This window comes from Pelodiscus sinensis, chromosome 1 (assembly GCF_052426305.1).
Source record: "Pelodiscus sinensis isolate ZL-2025 chromosome 1, ASM5242630v1, whole genome shotgun sequence".
NCBI classification, from domain to species: Eukaryota; Metazoa; Chordata; order Testudines; family Trionychidae; genus Pelodiscus; species Pelodiscus sinensis.
In genome coordinates this window covers 158,684,065-158,702,056 of record NC_143052.1, presented here as the reverse complement: position 1 = coordinate 158,702,056, position 17,992 = coordinate 158,684,065, and the positions used below count along the sequence as shown (strand labels likewise).

The following is a 17,992-nucleotide window of genomic DNA, read 5'->3' as shown; positions in this document are numbered from 1 at the left end:
GATTGTTCTGATGTATGGTAGCTTGAAGATTTTGCTTACTGAAAACTTAGAAGAACTAACTCAGTTTTATATGGAAGTGTGATTTTAAAACTACTTACAGTTCAGTGTGGTAAATGAAAGATTCAATCTTCATTTAAGAGTTTTTTAAAAATAATTAATAGACTCCTAAATGGAATGTACATATACATTAAACATATAGCAGGAGGAATACATTAAACATATAGCAGGAGGAAAACTTACAACTACTGTAGTAAACTTACCATCCTTGTTTGTCTGCATAAGTCTCTTTTCAGTTTCTGGAACTGCAGTAATACATAATTTCTTTGCATCTGTTTCTAAATCTTGCAATAATGTTATTTAAATGGCGTTTCAGTAAAGGTTGGAGGAAGAGTGGCATTGCAGCAGGTTGTTAAATAATGCTGTCTTTGAGCTGCAAAGTGAGTGTCTTAATCAAGATAACTGGGGTGATGATGAGCACTTCTAGCAGATGGCTAATTGCAAGCACCTTCCAAATATCAAATGCCTTAATCAAGCAATGAAATCTGTAATCTTAATGGTTCAGGTAAGCACTAATAATGTGCTGTCTTTTTTGTATTTAAGTGCAACGAGAGACAGAATTCGCCAGTGACATCTCCGGGATCTTCTCCACTTGCACAGAGAAGAAAGCCACTTCCAGACCCCCTACAAATTCCCCATCTTAGTCTCCCACCGGTGCCTCCTCGTCTGGATCTCATTCAGAAGGGAGTAGCACGGTCACCTTGTGCCAGCCCTACTAGCTCACCAAAGGTAAATCTGATTTTACCATGTTTCTGTCTAGCTGAATGGTGAGAGATAATACTGGTTAGTTTCAGGGTGCATTTTTCAAAAGATTGGCCAGTGCATTTTTTTAAAAATTTACTACATCAAAAATATCCCCTAGGCTTCCTATGAAGTCCCGATGTACAGGCAGTCCCCGAGTTACGCGGATCCGACTTATGTCGGATCCGTAGTTACGAACGGGGATTTCTCGCCCCGGAGAACTAGAGCAGCGGGATGCCTGGTCCCGCCGCCCGCCTTCTCCGGGGCAAGAAAAGCTGCTCCCCGTCTCCCTGGTCTGCTGGCGGAGCCAGCAGACCAGGGAGACGGGAGCAAAGCGGCGGAGCACCGGGGGCCGGACCTGCGGCCGCTTCTAGATCAGCTGGAAGCGGCGCGGGTCCTGCCGGGTGCTCCGCCGCTCTGTTCAGCATCTCCCTGTTCTGCAGACCAGGGAGACGCTGAGCAAAGCCGCGGAGGACCCGGGCCGGACCGCGGCGCTGATCTGGAAGCGCCACGGTTCGGCCCGGGTCCTCCGCAGCTTTTCTCCACGTCTCCCTGCGGCCCCCCCCAGCAGACCAGCTAGTGCCCCCCCAGCAGACCAGGGAGACGTGGAGCAAAGCCGGGGGCCTGTGGTAGAACAGGTGGGGCACTGCCGGTTGGTCCCGCAGCACCGCTTCTTGGCGCTACTGGACCAACCCAGCAGCACCCCAGCTGCTCTGCCCCAGGCGTCCTGATTCAGCTGCTGATCAGTTTCAGCAGAGGCTGAATCAGGATGCCTGGGGCAGAGCAGCTGGGGTGCTGCTGGGTTGGTCCTGTAGCTCCAAGAAGCAGCCGCGCTACTGGACCAAGCCAGCAGCACCCGAGCTGCTCTGCCCCAGGCGTCCCAAAGTCAGCCGCTGCTGAAACTGACCAGCGGCTGACTACAGGAAGCCCGAGGCAGAGTTGCTCTGCCCCAGGCTTCCTGGAATCAGCTGCTGATCAGTTTCAGCAGCAGCTGACTTGGGGACGCCTGGTGTTCTTATCTTGAATCTGTATGTAAGTGGAACTGGTGTCCAGATTCAGCGGCTGTTGAAACTGATCAGTTTCAGCAGCGGCTGATGCCAGTTCCGACTTACATACAGATTCAACTTAAGAACAAACCTACAGTCCCTATCTTGTATGTAACCTGGGGACTGCCTGTAATTCTAATATATCCCAATTCACAAAATAAGGGCTTAATGAAAGCCTCCTTTAAATCAGTAGAAAAGACTTACTCCCTTCAATGAACCTTGAATCAGACCCCATGGCTATCCTCCTATATGACATCTGGCAGAATCAGCTAATGAGACGCAAACACGATTTCCTACTTAGATGGCAGTGTCACACAGAATTAGCTCCAAGCTTATATTTTGCTCTTTTGATGTCAATGTTACACATGATTAGCTCCATGCTTATATATCACTATTTTAAAACCATAGTATTGACATAGTCTGATGGAACAAGTCCCTCTAATAATCCCTGATTTGCAACATTAAACAGCAACTGTGAAAGTACTCTAAAGTAGATTTAAAAGGTCATTATCTGCATTAAAATTGCATGTTGTAATCAAATGATAATTGAAACTCTTTTCCTGCAATGTCCTAGCAAGAAGAACTATGCAAATATCTTGCTATCAAAAACTTAAGGTGTGATCAGTTTGGATCCATGTTTCAAGTGGATGTAGAAAAGGGTATATATAATAAATACAGTATTTGTGTATGAAGAAAATTGATCATCTAGAACAGCTTTAAAAATTACATACATGAAAGTCTGAAGGAAAACAGAAAATACTGTATTTGTGTTGTGTTTTCCTCTATTATGAGAGCCATTTTATTGTACTGGTTGAACCTCAGTAATCTAGACTTCTCTCGTATGACAACATCCATAGTCCAGCATCCGTTGGTGCTCTGAGGCTGGCACACTCGGGGCAGGGGAGAGGGTGGAGGTCCCGCACTGAGTTACTCCTCCCCAGCCCCATTAATGCTTCCAAAGTGCAGCAAATGAGGCATTTGCAGCACTCACGCTCAGGGAGGAAGGGGTGGAGTAGGAATAGAAGCAGCACTTGGGGGAAGAGGCAAAATGGCTGCAGAGCTCTGTGGCCAGGGCTGAGGAGTGCAGTCCACAGCTACCTGCCTCTTCCCCTAAGTGTCCTCTCTCCATCCACCCTCCACCCCCTCCGTCAGTGCCAGCCCCTCTGCTGATGCCAGAATAGAGCCCCACAACCAGTGACAGCAGAGGGGCTGGCACTGACCTCCACTGGACAGTCAAATTCCCTTTCAGGACCAGTCAGGTCCCAAGAGTACTGGACAAGGGAGGTAAAACCTGTAATTGGTGCACAAGTGTAAAAATTAGCTTAAATTTTGAAGGCATTTTTTTGAATCCTTTATTAGCTTGTATGTGTGCCTGGCAGTCCAATGATAAACAATCTATTTATTTTATCAGCATTTTGCTTTATTTTGAAATTAGATTTAATTCTAGTAGCATAATACTTAGCCAAAACAGATTAGGTATATACAAATATTTCCTCATCCCTATCATTTTTAATTAACTCTAACATTTAACTTAAATGGTATGAAAGAGGCTGTGGTCTTAAAATTAGTGCTGACGTTCACTCAGTAGCACAAATTTCTTTGAGTAGCAGCTCTGTGGGCTCCACTTCAGATGTGCATATGCCTCTCAAGTTCTTGCTTGGAGATTTTAATGAGCAGTGTCCATTCGTCCTGTGCGTGGAACCCACACCTCCTTGTGCTGGTTACTGAAGCTATATAGGGGTGGAAGACGCAGCCCTAGCGTGAGTCAGGAGATTAACCACCTGGAGATACCAGCCCTTCCCTCCCAGAAACAGATACCCATTTCGCGAAGAAAGAGTCACTGATTAAGAACCCCACTGCTTGAGAAGATTGGATTTGGGATTAGCATATTGGTGCATCCCAATGCTATTATGATGCCACTTTATGATCTAATATCTTATTGGTTAGCCTTTGCCTGAAGTTTGTCCCATAGACAGAAAAGATAAAGCAATACATTTTCTTGAGTTGTGCATCCATAGACTTTAATTTATTTTAATTTCTGGTTTTGTTTAGTCTTCTCCATGTATGGTGAGGAAACAAGATAAACCCCTTCCAGCACCACCACCTCCCTTGAGAGATCCTCCTCCACCTCCTCCTGAGAGACCCCCTCCAATCCCACCAGACAACAGGATAAGTAGACATTTGCATCACCCTGAAAGTGTGCCTTCCAGAGACCAGCCTGTGCCACTTGAAGCCTGGTGCCATAGGGATGCGTTTGGGACAAATCCGTTAGTAGCATGTCGAATCGTAACTGACAGTTCCCCCAAAACAGGACTCACTGCACCTTCGAATATAAATGGAAGGCACAACCGAATGGGTTCTGATCCAGGATTTATGAGGAGAAACAGACGCCATGATTTGCCTGTAGAAGGTGCCAAGGTAAGAGCTGCATAACCTGGGGGCGTGAAGCTTAATTTTATATCCTAATCCAACATGTAGTTTCATATTGGTTGAAGCGCCATGTTATGTTGATCATCTTCATTTGAAACTTTCCTGTTTGTTACTTAATAGACTGTAAATAATAAAGGCTCATTAAATTCTGTAATTGAAAACAGCAGTAAATGAGGTTAAAAGTTATGATTTAATTTTAACTTGAAGCCATCACAAAAAAAAAAAAAGACAGGAAAGACAGTTCTTCATTTGCTATGTTCTTTTAGCAAATGATCCTTCGGGTTGTTGCTGTTACTGACTTCAGTTACATGGTTGCTGGAATTCAGTTTTGAAAATACCATATTAAAGTTAAAAATACATTTGTTGGTAAGTGCTCCAGTCTTAGAGGAGATTATATAGGGACTATTTGATGATAGCAAACCACAAAATATTTATAAATAAATGCACATGATAGCTTATACATTTAATGACATTTAGAATAAATACATCGAATACATTGTATCTGTGTGCACGCACACACACACATGCCTCCAGCCCCCTGCTCTGAGCCCTCTCCTTAAAGACCCGAGCAACGGGGAGTGAATGTGCTACAGGTTGAACCTCTTTAGTCCAGCGCTCTTGGGAACTGACCGGTTCTGAAGCAGAGAATTTTCCAAACTACAGGAGGTCAGTATTGTCTAGCAGCATTACCAATGCTTCCACTGTTTCCTGGGCTGTTGGAGGATATTTAGGGGTAAATTCAAGCTAAATAACAGCACGGAACACTGAGGGCCAAGACTGGTGGCTGTAAACAAACTTTATGAGACTACAGAAAACTTGGCCACACCCATGAAAAGTGGACATCCAGCTAACTAAAATCATTCTGGACAGAGGATGTTTCTGGAACAGAGTTCTGGACTAGAGAGATTCAACCTGTGTGTGTGTGCGTGTGTGTCTGTGTCTGTGTAAAATATATGAGCACGTTCACCCAGTGTTGCTCAGGGCAGAGGGCTGGAGGTGGGGGGGGTTGCAGGAGTCAGAGTTGAGGGTGAGGAGGGCTGGAGGTGGGGGAGGGAGTGGAGGAAAGGCGGGGATGCCGAAGTGTGCCCCGCCTTCGAGATTAGTACCAGGACTGCTTGCTCTTCCCTTTCCTGTCCCTGTCAGGGATCGAGAGAAAAATGCACTTATCTGCCCCTTGCACTCCCCAGCCAGAGCGCCCTTTCACTCCTTGGTGAAGGGGAACAGCAAGCAATATCCCTCTATGAATCTGGGAGCGGTGAAGAGAGCTTCAGCTCCGCACCTCACCCTCCGTCCTTCCTAAAGGGCACTTGAGGGGTGAGAGGCTAGGGGGTTGGGGCAGTGCCAAACAGAGAAAGGGCATCTCCAGCTAGCCTCTTTCACATGCCTGATGATTCGGTCTCTTTTCTGTATGGTTTAATGAGAAGCAGTCCCATTCCAGGCACATCCCATTGTCCTGACACAACAAAATCCTTACCTTGCTTTTAAGTATGGTAAGAGGATGCTGTAGATGAAATTTGGTGGTCCTAACTCTTACCATTCAGGAGGAGTTCTTGAAAGACAGTCCAACTCTCTCAAATGTATAGTATGTACGTAAGTACGTGCATTCATTGCCTTTTTTAACGGTCAAGATTGGGAAATGGAGAGCAAAGCCATTTGTAACATCCTTTCAGGATGCTGACCTGCCCCTTGCTTTCTTGCAGCTTGAAGAAGGGAGAGGCCTGTGTTGCCTTCCTGTGCCAGGCTGAGTAGTATGGTGTGGCATGGACAACGTCCCCTGTCCACAAGACTAGCAGAGCTCACTTTTCATATACAGGCAGTCCCCGGGTTACGTACAAGATAGGGACTGTAGGTTTGTTCTTAAGTTGAATCTGTATGTAAGTCGGAACTGGCATCAGCTGCTGCTGAAACTGATCAGTTTCAACCGAGGCTGAATCTGGACGCCAGTTCTGACTTACATACTGATTCAACTTAAGAAACCCAGGCGTCCCCAAGTCAGCTGCTGCTGAAACTGATCAGCGGCTGATTCCAGGAAGCCTGGGGCAGAGCAACTCTGCCTCGGGCTTCCTGTAGTCAGCCGCTGGTCAGTTTCAGCAGCGGCTGACTTGGGGACGCCTGGGGCAGAGCAGCTGGGGTGCTGCTGGGTTGCTCCAGTAGCGCGGCTCCTCGGCGCTACTGGAGCAACCCAGCAGCACCCCAGCTGCTCTGCCCCAGGCGTCCTGATTCAGCTGCTGCTGAAACTGACCAGCAGCAGCTGAATCAGGACGCCTGGGGCAGAGCAGCTGGGGCGCTGCCGGGTTGGTCCGGAGCGGCGCTGCGGGACCAACCCGGCAGCCCCCAGCTGCTCTACCCCAGGGGTAGGCAAGAAAAGCCTGGTCTGCTGGGGGGGGGGGCGCACTAGCTCCCCCCCCCCCACGCAGACCAGGGAGACGGGGGTGGTGGGACCGCCCAAGTCCTCCACGGCTTTGCTCCGCCTCCCTGGTCTCCTGACCTGGGAGACGCGGAGCAAAGCCGCATAGCATGTGGGCTGCGGGACAGTCCAGGCGCGCCGCGGCTGTTCCACTGCTGGCGTGCTCTGAGGCTTTGCTCCCCATCTCCCTGGTCTGCTGGTTAGACCAGGGAGACGGGGAGCAAAGCCACAGAGCATGCCCGCAGCGGGACAGCCTAAGCGCGCCTGAGCTGTCCCGCTGCGGGCATGCTCCGCGGCTTTGCTCCCCGTCTCCCTGCAGACCAGGGAGATGGGGAGCAAATCCTTGGAGCACGCCCCCAGCGGGACAGTCCAGGCGCGCCACGGCTGTCCCACTGCGGGCGTGCTCCGAGGCTTTGCTCCCCATCTCCCTGGTCTGCTGATCGGGAGACGGGGAGCAAAGCCGCGGAGCACGCCCGCAGCGGGACAGCCCAGGCGCGCCCGGGCTGTCCCGCTACGGGCATGCTCCACGGCTTTGCTCCTGTCCCCCTGGTCTGCTGGGGGGGTCCAGCAAAGCCGCTGGACCCCCCCCCAGCAGACCAGGGACACCAGAGCAAAGCCGTCGCCTGGGCTGTCCCGCTGCAGGTGTGCTCCGCGGCTTTGCTCCTGTCCCCCTGGTCTGCTGGGGGGGTCCAGCAAAGCCGCTGGACCCCCCCAGCAGACCAGGGACACCTGGGCGGCTTTGCTCGTTTGCTCGGGTGTCCCTGGTCTGCTGGGGGGGACCAGCGGCTTTGCTGGACCCACCCAGCAGACCAGGGAGACCGGGAGAAGCTTTTCTCGCCTCGGAGGACACGGGTGGCGACCCGCCGCCCGTGAGCTCCGGGGCGAGAAAAGCCCCGTTCGTAAGTGCGGATCCGACATAAGTCGGATCCGCGTAAGTCGGGGACTGCCTGTACTCAGTGCAAGAAGATGTGCATGAGGGATTTGCTTTGGCTTTAGCCTGCTTCTCAGCTTGTCTGTCTGCCCCGCCAAGATCGTGTGCTGCTGCAGTGCCTCGAGAATAAAGGGAATTGGGTGTCTAAACCCAGCCCCCAAAGTATGGCACAAATCAGTTCAAATTATTTCTTCTTCCACTAACGATTTGAGCCAGTGAGCGAGTTCTGCTTCCGAAACTGCAAGCAGGCTCAAAAGCTGTGATAGGCATTCAAATGAATGGGATGCATTTTGGAAAGAGAACAAACCTCTGATGCTGCTTGTTAGTACTAGAGCCCTGATATGGAAAGCTGTGCAGTTGGAGGGTGATGCAGAAGCATGTTATAGCTGGCATTCTTATGTGACCAAAAATCACTCCAGAAGGAGTACACAAAGTGAGATCTCTGCTAACATCTTGATGAAATCTTAACAGGAAACAATATCCAGCATAATTAAGAGAATGTGCTTCAAAGTTAACCACCTGTCAGTGTCTTACCATCTGCATAAAAGAAATGATGCATGTGTACTACACTGTTGGCAAGCTTCCCTGAGAACCATAATGTAGAGGGCCATCTCAAGGCCACTAGTTGGTTTTAGAAGTTGAAGGTCAAATACATTTTCTCTCATCTGAGAGTAAACATCCCACATTAACATTGTGCTTCCATATTAGGAATGATTTGATTTTAATTCTCTTGCTCCAGTGTGATTGTGAGTCTTGTGCTCTGTTGTGGTTTGACGTAGGGTTATTTTTAGAAGTTTCAAAATAGAATTTCTCTTCCACGAGGGCTAGATGTTGCTATTAGATATATGTCCGTCTGTTGACTCCCATGGCAGACTTGCATGCACATTTGAAGTCAGCAAAAAGTATTTTCAGTGAATATGGAATGAGACAGATCCTTAGGGGTGTACCCAGTTGACTGCTGATACATAATACCAAAAGCAAACATTTACTCCTCTGTAGCCAACATCAATGTAAAGTGCATCATAAACTTGGACTTTCAACAAGTTTTATGTATTGCAGGAGTATCATTTTGGTTGTCTGTTTATAAAATACAGTTTCCACAAAAGGTGCTGTTCCATCCCATGACTATATTCGCTGGAAGATTAAGATATGATTTTCAGTTGTTAGGACTTAATTTGTGCATATATAAAATTATACAGGTGCTAGCATGCATCTGTGCTGCTGGATTCTGCAGGTGCAAATTCTGCTAAAAGGGCCTGTAGATTTTTAGAATGGTAAATGTATAAATTGCAGGTGTTTGCACCTGTGAAATGCAGGGGCATGTATGTATATGCAGTTTTGCAACAGGACTTGTATTTGATGCCTCCTTCAGAGCCAATACTTAATAAATAATGTGGATGATGGACTGAAAATTTCTCTCAAGCAATATTTTTGTATTTTATATCTTGATGTATTGTTCAATCGTTGTGGTCACACTTCAGTAAACCATTTTTGAGTAAAAGTGGATTTTAAAATGAGTAGCTTGCATGGAAATTTTTTGTCAAAAGTGAAGTTTGGTACAAAACAAAAAAACCCTCGAGGGATTTCTTAACGTTGTTCTTCTATGAGGACATTACAGTTGATCTGTAAAACGACATCAGCATTTTGAGCTTTAATGAAATGTTCCTATTTTCTACTGATGTATTTATACCTATGTCAGTAATGCACAGATAACACTGTCCCTTATTTTTAGTTTCTAAACTCAGTTTAAGAATAAGACAAACTAGCTACACAGTTTCCCCAAGACACAGTGCTTTTTGTAGTTAGTCACTTGACCTTTGGCCTTGTAGTTATTCCAAATATATCCGAAAAATGTGACTCCTAACATAAATTGAGGCTTCTTTCTTTTTAATGCTCCATTTTCAGCTATGGTAATTTTGTTTTTAGATTAATAAAACATTTTTATATTCTGTTTTTTAGCTAGAATTTTCTATCTCTTAAGAACAATGGGAGGAATACTTTCATGAAAACAGAATATACCCATAATTCTTGCTAACTCTGTTTTGTCTTGTTTAAAAACAAATAGCTAAAATCTTATATTGTGGTACTTAGACAACTAATTCCAAAGATTAAAAATGGATGAGGACTGTTTGACTCCATTTGCTTTTCAAGCAAATGAAAAAATTGTTTTTAATTAAGAAAATATTATTTTTGAGGAGTTGGTTGTCACCCACTGTTTATGCCTGAAAACTGAAAAATTAGGCATCAAGGCATTGAACATGCCATTTCTCAGAGTGGGATGTTTGACTTCTCTACTGATATCAGAGTCTACTCTTTTCTTGTGAGTTAATAAGGCTCTTTAATGCTCCTGGGGCTTAAAATTTATTGCCTGAACATTGTATAGCTTTACTTTTTAAAACTGAAAAATTGCCAATTTTGTGTTTTTTAGTGTTCTTTATTTGCAAGGAGGCACACAGGTTGAAAATACTAATTGACAGCACATGTGACTACTTTTTTAATAACACATGTGAAGTAAAAGTATTGTAACATAAGACATGTTTAAAATTGTATTTAAAATTACTTAAACATATAGCTTTGAGATTTTGACTGAAGGCTCTATCCTACAGCCTTGGGATGAATAGGCTTTGTATCTTGCCCTAAAACCGTTTTATCCTTAATAATTGCACCTGATTTTCATGAAAACTGAGAAATCTTTTCCATAAGTTTGATGATTTAAAGCTGTCCAAATTTTCAAGGCCAGCCATAGCTTTAAAGACATTGGATAGCAGTGGCCTTAGCAATGACCTAAGAAAAATATTCCTGATTCTGCTCTAATCAGTTTTATCAAAGGTTCATTAATGATTCTTAGACCAGCCTATTAACTTTGGGCTGCTGTATTATAACTTTTGCTTGGAAAATGTATAACTCATATTATGAAGGGAGAGAGGATGCATTTATGGTTTAACTCACTACAGTTGAAAGACATGGGTTGCCTGTCCTGTCTGTTTAGGCAAGCTGTTAAGCTCTGTGTCTGTGTTCCATAAAATGGATACTATACATACTTCAAAGGGGTGAGGTGAGAGTTTAATAAGTGTTGGTAGAGTTCTTTGACATGATCCAGTGAAAGGTGCTCTGTAAGTCCCATGATACTGTTGATGATCAGACTCCCCCCCACCCCCCCTCTGATTTTGGACAGAGAAAACATTTACCCCACATCCAACGGGATTCTTGCTGAGGGTACATCTACACTACAGAGGAAGATCAAAGCTGCCAATCTTCCAGGGTTCGAATTAGCGGACTAGTTAAGACAGCTAATTCAAAGTGAGAGGCACACTCCAGTCGATGCCGGTAACCCTGCTTCCACGAGGAGTAAAGGAAGTTGAAGGAAGAGTGTTCTTCCTTGGACTTCCTGCAGTTTTGATAGCACCTAAAGCTGAGTTAAGCTACTTCAACTTCAGCTATGGAATTAACGTAACTGAAATTGCATATCTTAATTCAACTTTGTCCTGTAGTGTAGATGTATCCTGAAAGCCTTTGAAGCTAGTATTGGGTTTACAGGTCCAATTATAGCTTAGTAGTAATGTGCTGGTCTGGTCCCATGGCTAGTAGAGTTGTCAGGTTACTCAATCTGAAAAAGGAACCAATTTGAAAATGCCACACATTGGCCCATTCGCTAGTTGTTTGCATCATACACATCAGCTCAGATCTCAAAGTCCTTGCAGCAGGGGGAACTTGTAATGCAATACACATCACATATCTGTGATCCTATATACTTAACAATATCCTGGTAACATTTCTGTCTATCTTTCAGGTATTTTTAAATGGTCATCTGGGAAATGAAGAGTATGATGTCCCTCCTCGACTTTCACCCCCCCTCACAGCTGTCTCCATCCTCCCTAGTATGAAGTAAGTTATCTTTATCTGGGGTTTTATAATAAAACAAATGCATTAATTATATAGACAATTGCACTAATTCTCAGCCACTGTAAAAAGAGAATTAACTAAGTTATCCTGGTGGATATGAACTTGAATGGGCTTTTTCAAAAGTACACTGTGTTGAATAAATGGGAGCAATAGTAATGCTAATTTAACATGTCACATACACTTTATAGTAAAATGGGATGAATTCTGGTAGGCATTGTTATAGGCCCCCTCGGTAGTGGGAGCACAGAAGGGAAGTTATCCATTCCTGTTTCCGTTCCCCTACTAAGCCTAGAGAGAAGCCACTCAAAGCCATTCATTTGAAATATTGTTGGACAAGACCTACAGGGTAAAGTGCATGGTCTGTGGGTGCCTATAATCTCTAATCCAGCCATGGTGCCTATACTGTCTGTGCTCATTCCTGTAGCTTCTGGCCAGAATACAAGCCCACACTGATGCACAGTATGATATGGGCAACCATTTCTGTGGGATCAATGGCTGCCACTTTTTTCACCTGGTGAATTTTGTCCTTTCAAGTTGGCACATTACTCTTTTACTTGGAATCATATTATTTGTTTTTGGATGTCAGTATGTTCTCTTGGGAACAAGTGAATCTTCTGATTGGGCTGTGATTTCCCATAGGATCGTCTACAAAACCAGTAGATTCTGCAGCACTTCAAACCCTTTTTTGTAAATGAGTTGTTCTCTATGGATTTTTTTTCTTTGTAAACCATATTATCCCACAATTCTTGATGGCTCCCTACACTATTCAGTTTTTCTTTGGGCACTGTAATAGCATAGCTATAGTTGTGCAGTAAAATAATTACATCCGTCAGCATACTTGGTCCCTGTTGAAACAAGAAGAATGGTACCAGTAGAATATGACAATACCAAGTCTTTTGAAACAAAATACAGGACTATGTAGCACTTTAAAGACTAACAAGATGGTTTATTAGATGATGAGCTTTCGTGGGCCAGACCCACTTCCTCAGATCAAGTAGAAGAAAATAGTCACAACCATATATACCAAAGGATACAATTAAAAAAAAGAACACATATGAAAAGGACAAATCAAGTATATATGGTTGTGACTTTTCTTCCACTACTTGATCTGAGGAAGTAGGTCTGGCCCACAAAAGCTCATCATCTAATAAACCATCTTGTTAGTCTTTAAAGTGCTACATAGTCCTGTATTTTGTTACAGCTACACCAGACTAACACGGCTACATTTCTATCACAAGTCTTTTGAAATCTTTGTAAAACCCAATTTCCTGTAACAGACAAGAACAGAATGAAGGGTGAATGTAGCTCAATGTCATTGTTCTCTCATTTTTTATCAAAGCATAAAAGTTATAATAACGTTGCAATGGACAGCACATACTTTGATTATAACACACTTTCATTTGGTCACAACTTTCTGGAATAGCCACCGGTTGAGTTGAAATTGTTCATATTTAACCAGGTTCAAAGGTGAATTTATTTGGGGCAGGTTTTGAACACACACATGCTCCAACCATTTTTGTTGTTGTTTGAACTTCTGAATTTGAGCATGGCAAAGAGAGGGAAGCTTGCTTGTATCTAGACATCTCCATATTGAAAGTGGACATCTGTATATTGAAATAAATGCTGGCTCATATACAGTCCAATAATAGTTTGAAATAAACACCATGCAATACATGCATATATGTAAATGTTTGATTCTGAGAATATTGTGTAAAATGAATCAGAGGCAATTAAAAATTGCAGTTTATGTACTGGAAGAAATTGGGATATTTCAGCATTTATTTTCATTTTGAACAGAAAGTTCATAAGTGTCTCAATTCGGAAATGTCAGAATGTTGAATTCTGACTTAATTTGACATTAATCTGTTTCTGCTGAAATGGTCACTCTTACCTCAGGGTCCAATTTTCTTGTATGGGCTGGATTCCCATGATGGACCACCTCTCCCATGATGTATCACAGCTATGTGACTCACATTGTGCACTATGGCAGGTCAGCTAAAGATGAGATTGTAGTGTGTCATGGGAGGTGTAGTCCCATTAAGGAGTCTGATGGACATAGGAGAATGGGAGCATGAGCATCTGAATTACAGGTCCCAGGAGGCACCACTGCTACTGAGGCAGACACAAATTTAGTGTTGTTTGCTGCAAAATGAAATGTGTTAATGTGTTAATTTGGTTTGACAAATGGAAACATTTTCATTTAGGTCAACCTGACCAGAAACTATATTGTTTCAGTTCTATTAGTGGAAAATTGAAATATTTCCATAGGAATTTCCATTTTCCAGGCCTCTTCCTCCCCTCCCCCCACAAAGGAAAATACCCACTGAGGTCTAGTTTTTCATGATGACTCATTTGGTTTTTGTTTTTAAAAAATCAAGTACATTTTAAATTAAAAAACATGTTACTATGTTGTGTGTAAGGTTTTAGGCTGTCTATACAACAGCTATAACTGTGCCGCATGGGATGGGTGGTAAAACAGAAACATTATTACTGTGCCGAATAGAAAATACTATATTATGTCCCCTTTTAAAATTAATCCAATTAAAATCTTGCTGCCAGTAGGTAAAGTCTTCAATAATTTTGACCCGTGCTTGACAAAGTATGTGAAATCAGATTGATACTGGTGCTGTACTTTTTTTAAACTAATCAGCTTAATGAACTCAGACCACGTTTGCAACAACAAACATTTCTTTCAGGCATATAACTTGGATAATGTTCAGCCTGATGCAACTTTGAGAGAATACTTTTAAGAGTTGTTTTCTGTGAAATTGAGTGCCTCTCGCCCTTACAAATGTTTTCAGTTTGGTCAAAGACATTATAGCTTCCCTAGCTGTTCTCCGAACCTAGTTCTGCCATCTTTCCTATTCACAGACCTCTGTTTAGCATGACTGGCAGCTAGCTCACATTATACAGAACAGTGGGCTTTTTTTCTATTATTTTCAGAAAGTATAATTCAGCAGCAGGACTACAGACACTAAGATCCTTTCCTTTTATTATCTGATCCTACTCAGAAACCACATCTTGCAAAATCATGGGCTAGATTGTTTTAATTCACTGTTCTCTGAGCCTAGTCTCATTTACACAAAGACCCCTTTCCACTTCCAATGTGTGTCAACTGAAATATCTGGCAGCAAATTAAATTTACACTGACATTCTGAAAAAACATATTTTGAAAATATTTTTACTGAATGTCATTAAGATAAAAATCACCACTGCTATTTGCTGATTGAATTTTTAAACTGCTTAGTTTAAATGAATGAATAATGAAATATATTTGGGGGGAAGAGGGAACAAAATGAACAAATTAAGGTTCTCCTTAAAACTTGTAGATAATTGTTCTAGAAACAGATTAAAATAAACATTTAGGACCAAAATGTCATGATTAATTCAGTGGAAAAAAAGGGTGATTAAAAGAAGCTGCTCAATAATAGCAACTCCCATATGTAGCATTTTTAATCAGTAGGTCTCAAAACACTTTACAAAGGAGGTCAGTACCATTATCCCTATTTTACAGATGAGAAAACTGAGGCACAGAGGAAAGATTTGTATTGCCCATGGTCATGTAGCAGAGCCAGGAATAGAACAGGTCTACTGAGAACCAGTCCACTGCTTCATCCAGTAGGTCACACTGCCTCCCTTCTGATATTCCATATACCTTGGATATCCTTCATCCATTTTTACATTGCCTACAGCCTTGGGAAGATATTCCCATACATCTCACTTTTCATGCTTTTGCCATATTTGAATACAGTAGTACAGGAAAACTTTTGAAAGAACCTTGACAACAAAGTTTTGCCATTGCAAGCAATTGTCAATAGTTGTAGAAGGTTTTATATTTTTCTTTGGGTATGTTTTTTACCTAGATGTACCATATCATTTGGGCTGGTCTTAAGTTTGTGATTTTTGTGTGTCCTTCTAATACGTCTTCATTTAGGTCCTTGATCTTCCCTGTAAAAACTCAAGTTTTGACTAGTATCAGAGGGGTAACCATGTTAGTTTGCATCTGCTAAACTAACGAGGAGTCCTGTGGCACCTTAAAGGCTAAGATATTTATTTGGGCATAAGCTTTTTTGGGCAGAAACCCACTGAAAAGGGAGGTTTTGCCCATCAAAGCTTATGCCCAAATAAATCTGTTAGATTTTAAGGTGCCACAGGACTCCAAAGTTTTTGTCTGCTGCTTTGAACTGTTGAATTTACTTTCTATTTCAAAAGAGCATTCCCCTCATAATTAGTAAAATGCTTACCCCATTATTAGTACCTTAACAAGGCACATGACTTGTATTAATTTGTATTTTCCACTTTGCAACTGAATTTCTAATCCAGAGTGCAAAAATAATTATGCTGTTGATACTGGACTGTTCAAAATCCATATTATGTTATGGATTGCTAATGAACTGTCATTTTTATGTCTATTTCTTGTGAAGTGGAATTTAGTGTGAACTTTCTTACCTTTCCTATGACTTTCACACTTGCAGAAATTGCTCTCTCTTTTTTTAGCAATTTTGATTAATTAGCTAGTTTTTATTGAAGAAAGGTATGAAAGTAATGTTTCACGTCATGCATATAGTCTTTATACCATCTTTGCTCAACAGCTATCCTGTGTATAATACAATCATGCTTGCCTTACTTATGTGTGTGTCCTTTTTGTTAGTAAATGTGTGTCTCCTCAGATACATTGCTTGTGATGTAATGCAAAGAATTTCAATCTTCAAATGGCTCTTTATTTTATGAATATATCTCACAGGTCTAATAATTTTAACAGTATTCAGGGAAGATCGCATAAAGCTCTTTGGATGTCTCAGCAACACTCCCTTTTAATTTATTAATTTTATGGATGTCCTTGTTTTATATGTGCAAATACATTTTTAGAGTAAAATCCTGCCCCTGCTGAATTCAGTAGGAGTTTTACTTTTGATTTCAGGGATGTCAGGATTTCACTGTAATTTGCTGTGATTATTCCAGCAGTGGCACTGGAAGTAGCGTTATTTGTACAGGGGCTCAAGCCTGCAAGATGCTGAGCACTCTAGCCCTGATCTAGCAAATCACTGAAGCACGTGCTTAACTTGAAGCATTTAAGGAGTCCTACCGGCCTGTATGATTTGCTGGATGAAGGCCAGAGTGCTCCGCACCTTGCAGGATTGAGCCCACACTGGCCAAGGTTTCTGAAGCACTTTCCCGTTAAATAAGGAGTCCTCTTTCCCCAGAGGAACTTGCAATGTAAATAATTGGAAACTGTCAGTGTGCTCGGAGTTCCTCCAGTCAAACTGCAGTGGCCTGAGAATGACTGGCCTGCTACCGACAGCAGTACTTTGATTTAATAGCTTTCCCTGACTTGCCTTTGGCCATCAGTACTCTTCATGAGATACCATTGATAAGGATTTGACGCCAGCCTTCAAATTTCAAACACTGCCAAAAGGGACTAAAGATGGCTTCAGTGTATTTTGTTATTTAATTCCTTGGCTTTTCCTTTATGCTGCTATTTTTGTTTTTAGGCCCCAGTCAGGTTGTGGGGTTTGGTGTGGGTTTTTTTTTTGTTTGTTTTTTGCTTAGCAAGTTTTGCTGCTATAGGGGAGGAGGGGCGTGAGGGTTTCTCAAAAATCAAAAAGGGGGCGTGATGCCAAAAAGTTTGGGAACCACTGCTTTATATGTACACACATCTTTCCAGAACTTTCGGTGGAGTAGCAATTTTTTTTTTAGAGTAAATATTAAAAATAAATATTTGAAATAATCTGTCCAAATATCATAGTTTACAATTAACCAATTTTGTAACTAAATCTGTGAACAAAGGCTAGAACGATATCTGGAGGAAGCAATCAAAGCCTCTCCTGAAGTGTCAAACAGATACATTTTGGATAACTTCAAACAAATCGCTAATACCGATTGAACCTCTGAAAACCAGCACTCTCTGGTCCGGCAAGGGGCAGCGGGGCCAGAGCCCTATAAAAGTGCTAAGGTCAAGCCGGAGAATCCCAGCTGCCTGCAGCAGCGTGAGGCTGGGGAACCTTGGCCGTCTATGACAGCACAGGGCCAGGATCCAGGGAACCTTGGTTGCCCACAGCAGCATGGGGCCGGGGACCAGAGAATCCCAGCCTCCCGCAGCAGCACAGTGCCAGGGGCTGGAGGCAGCAGGGTGAACAGCCCAGCTGGGGAGGGGCTTAAAGGGGGTCAGAGGCAGGAAGCTGGCTGGCTCGGGGCTGGTGGCAGGGGACACCTCTTCTGGTCCAGAAAATTCTCTTGTTCGGGACCAGTCAGGCCCCAGTGGTGCTAGACCAGAGAGGTCCAACCTGTACCCATATTATTAAAATCCAGCTCTGAGCACAAGAATCTATTTGTGAAACACAAGATAATTTTTATCTAACAATTACAAATTCCATAGAAATATCCATGGCTATGTCTGCCTGCTTTGGTTTCTGTGTACCTTCCTCATTAGAATACTATTATGTTAATAGTGGAATAATGAAAGCTTAGTAACAGGCA

General features: G+C 43.1%; 1 protein-coding gene across 5 annotated transcripts in view; it reads left to right on the top strand.

The window, feature by feature from the left end:
- CBLB (Cbl proto-oncogene B) overlaps positions 1-17,992 on the top strand; it is a 201,963-nt gene that overhangs the window by 157,923 nt on the left and 26,048 nt on the right. For all 5 annotated transcript variants that reach the window (XM_014570330.4, XM_006116796.5, XM_014570329.4 and 2 more), the window contains exons 11-13: positions 601-786; positions 3,897-4,262; positions 11,403-11,497. In XM_014570330.4, the coding sequence (XP_014425816.3) occupies positions 601-786; positions 3,897-4,262; positions 11,403-11,497 (647 nt within the window). The remainder of the gene's footprint in view (positions 1-600; positions 787-3,896; positions 4,263-11,402; positions 11,498-17,992) is intronic.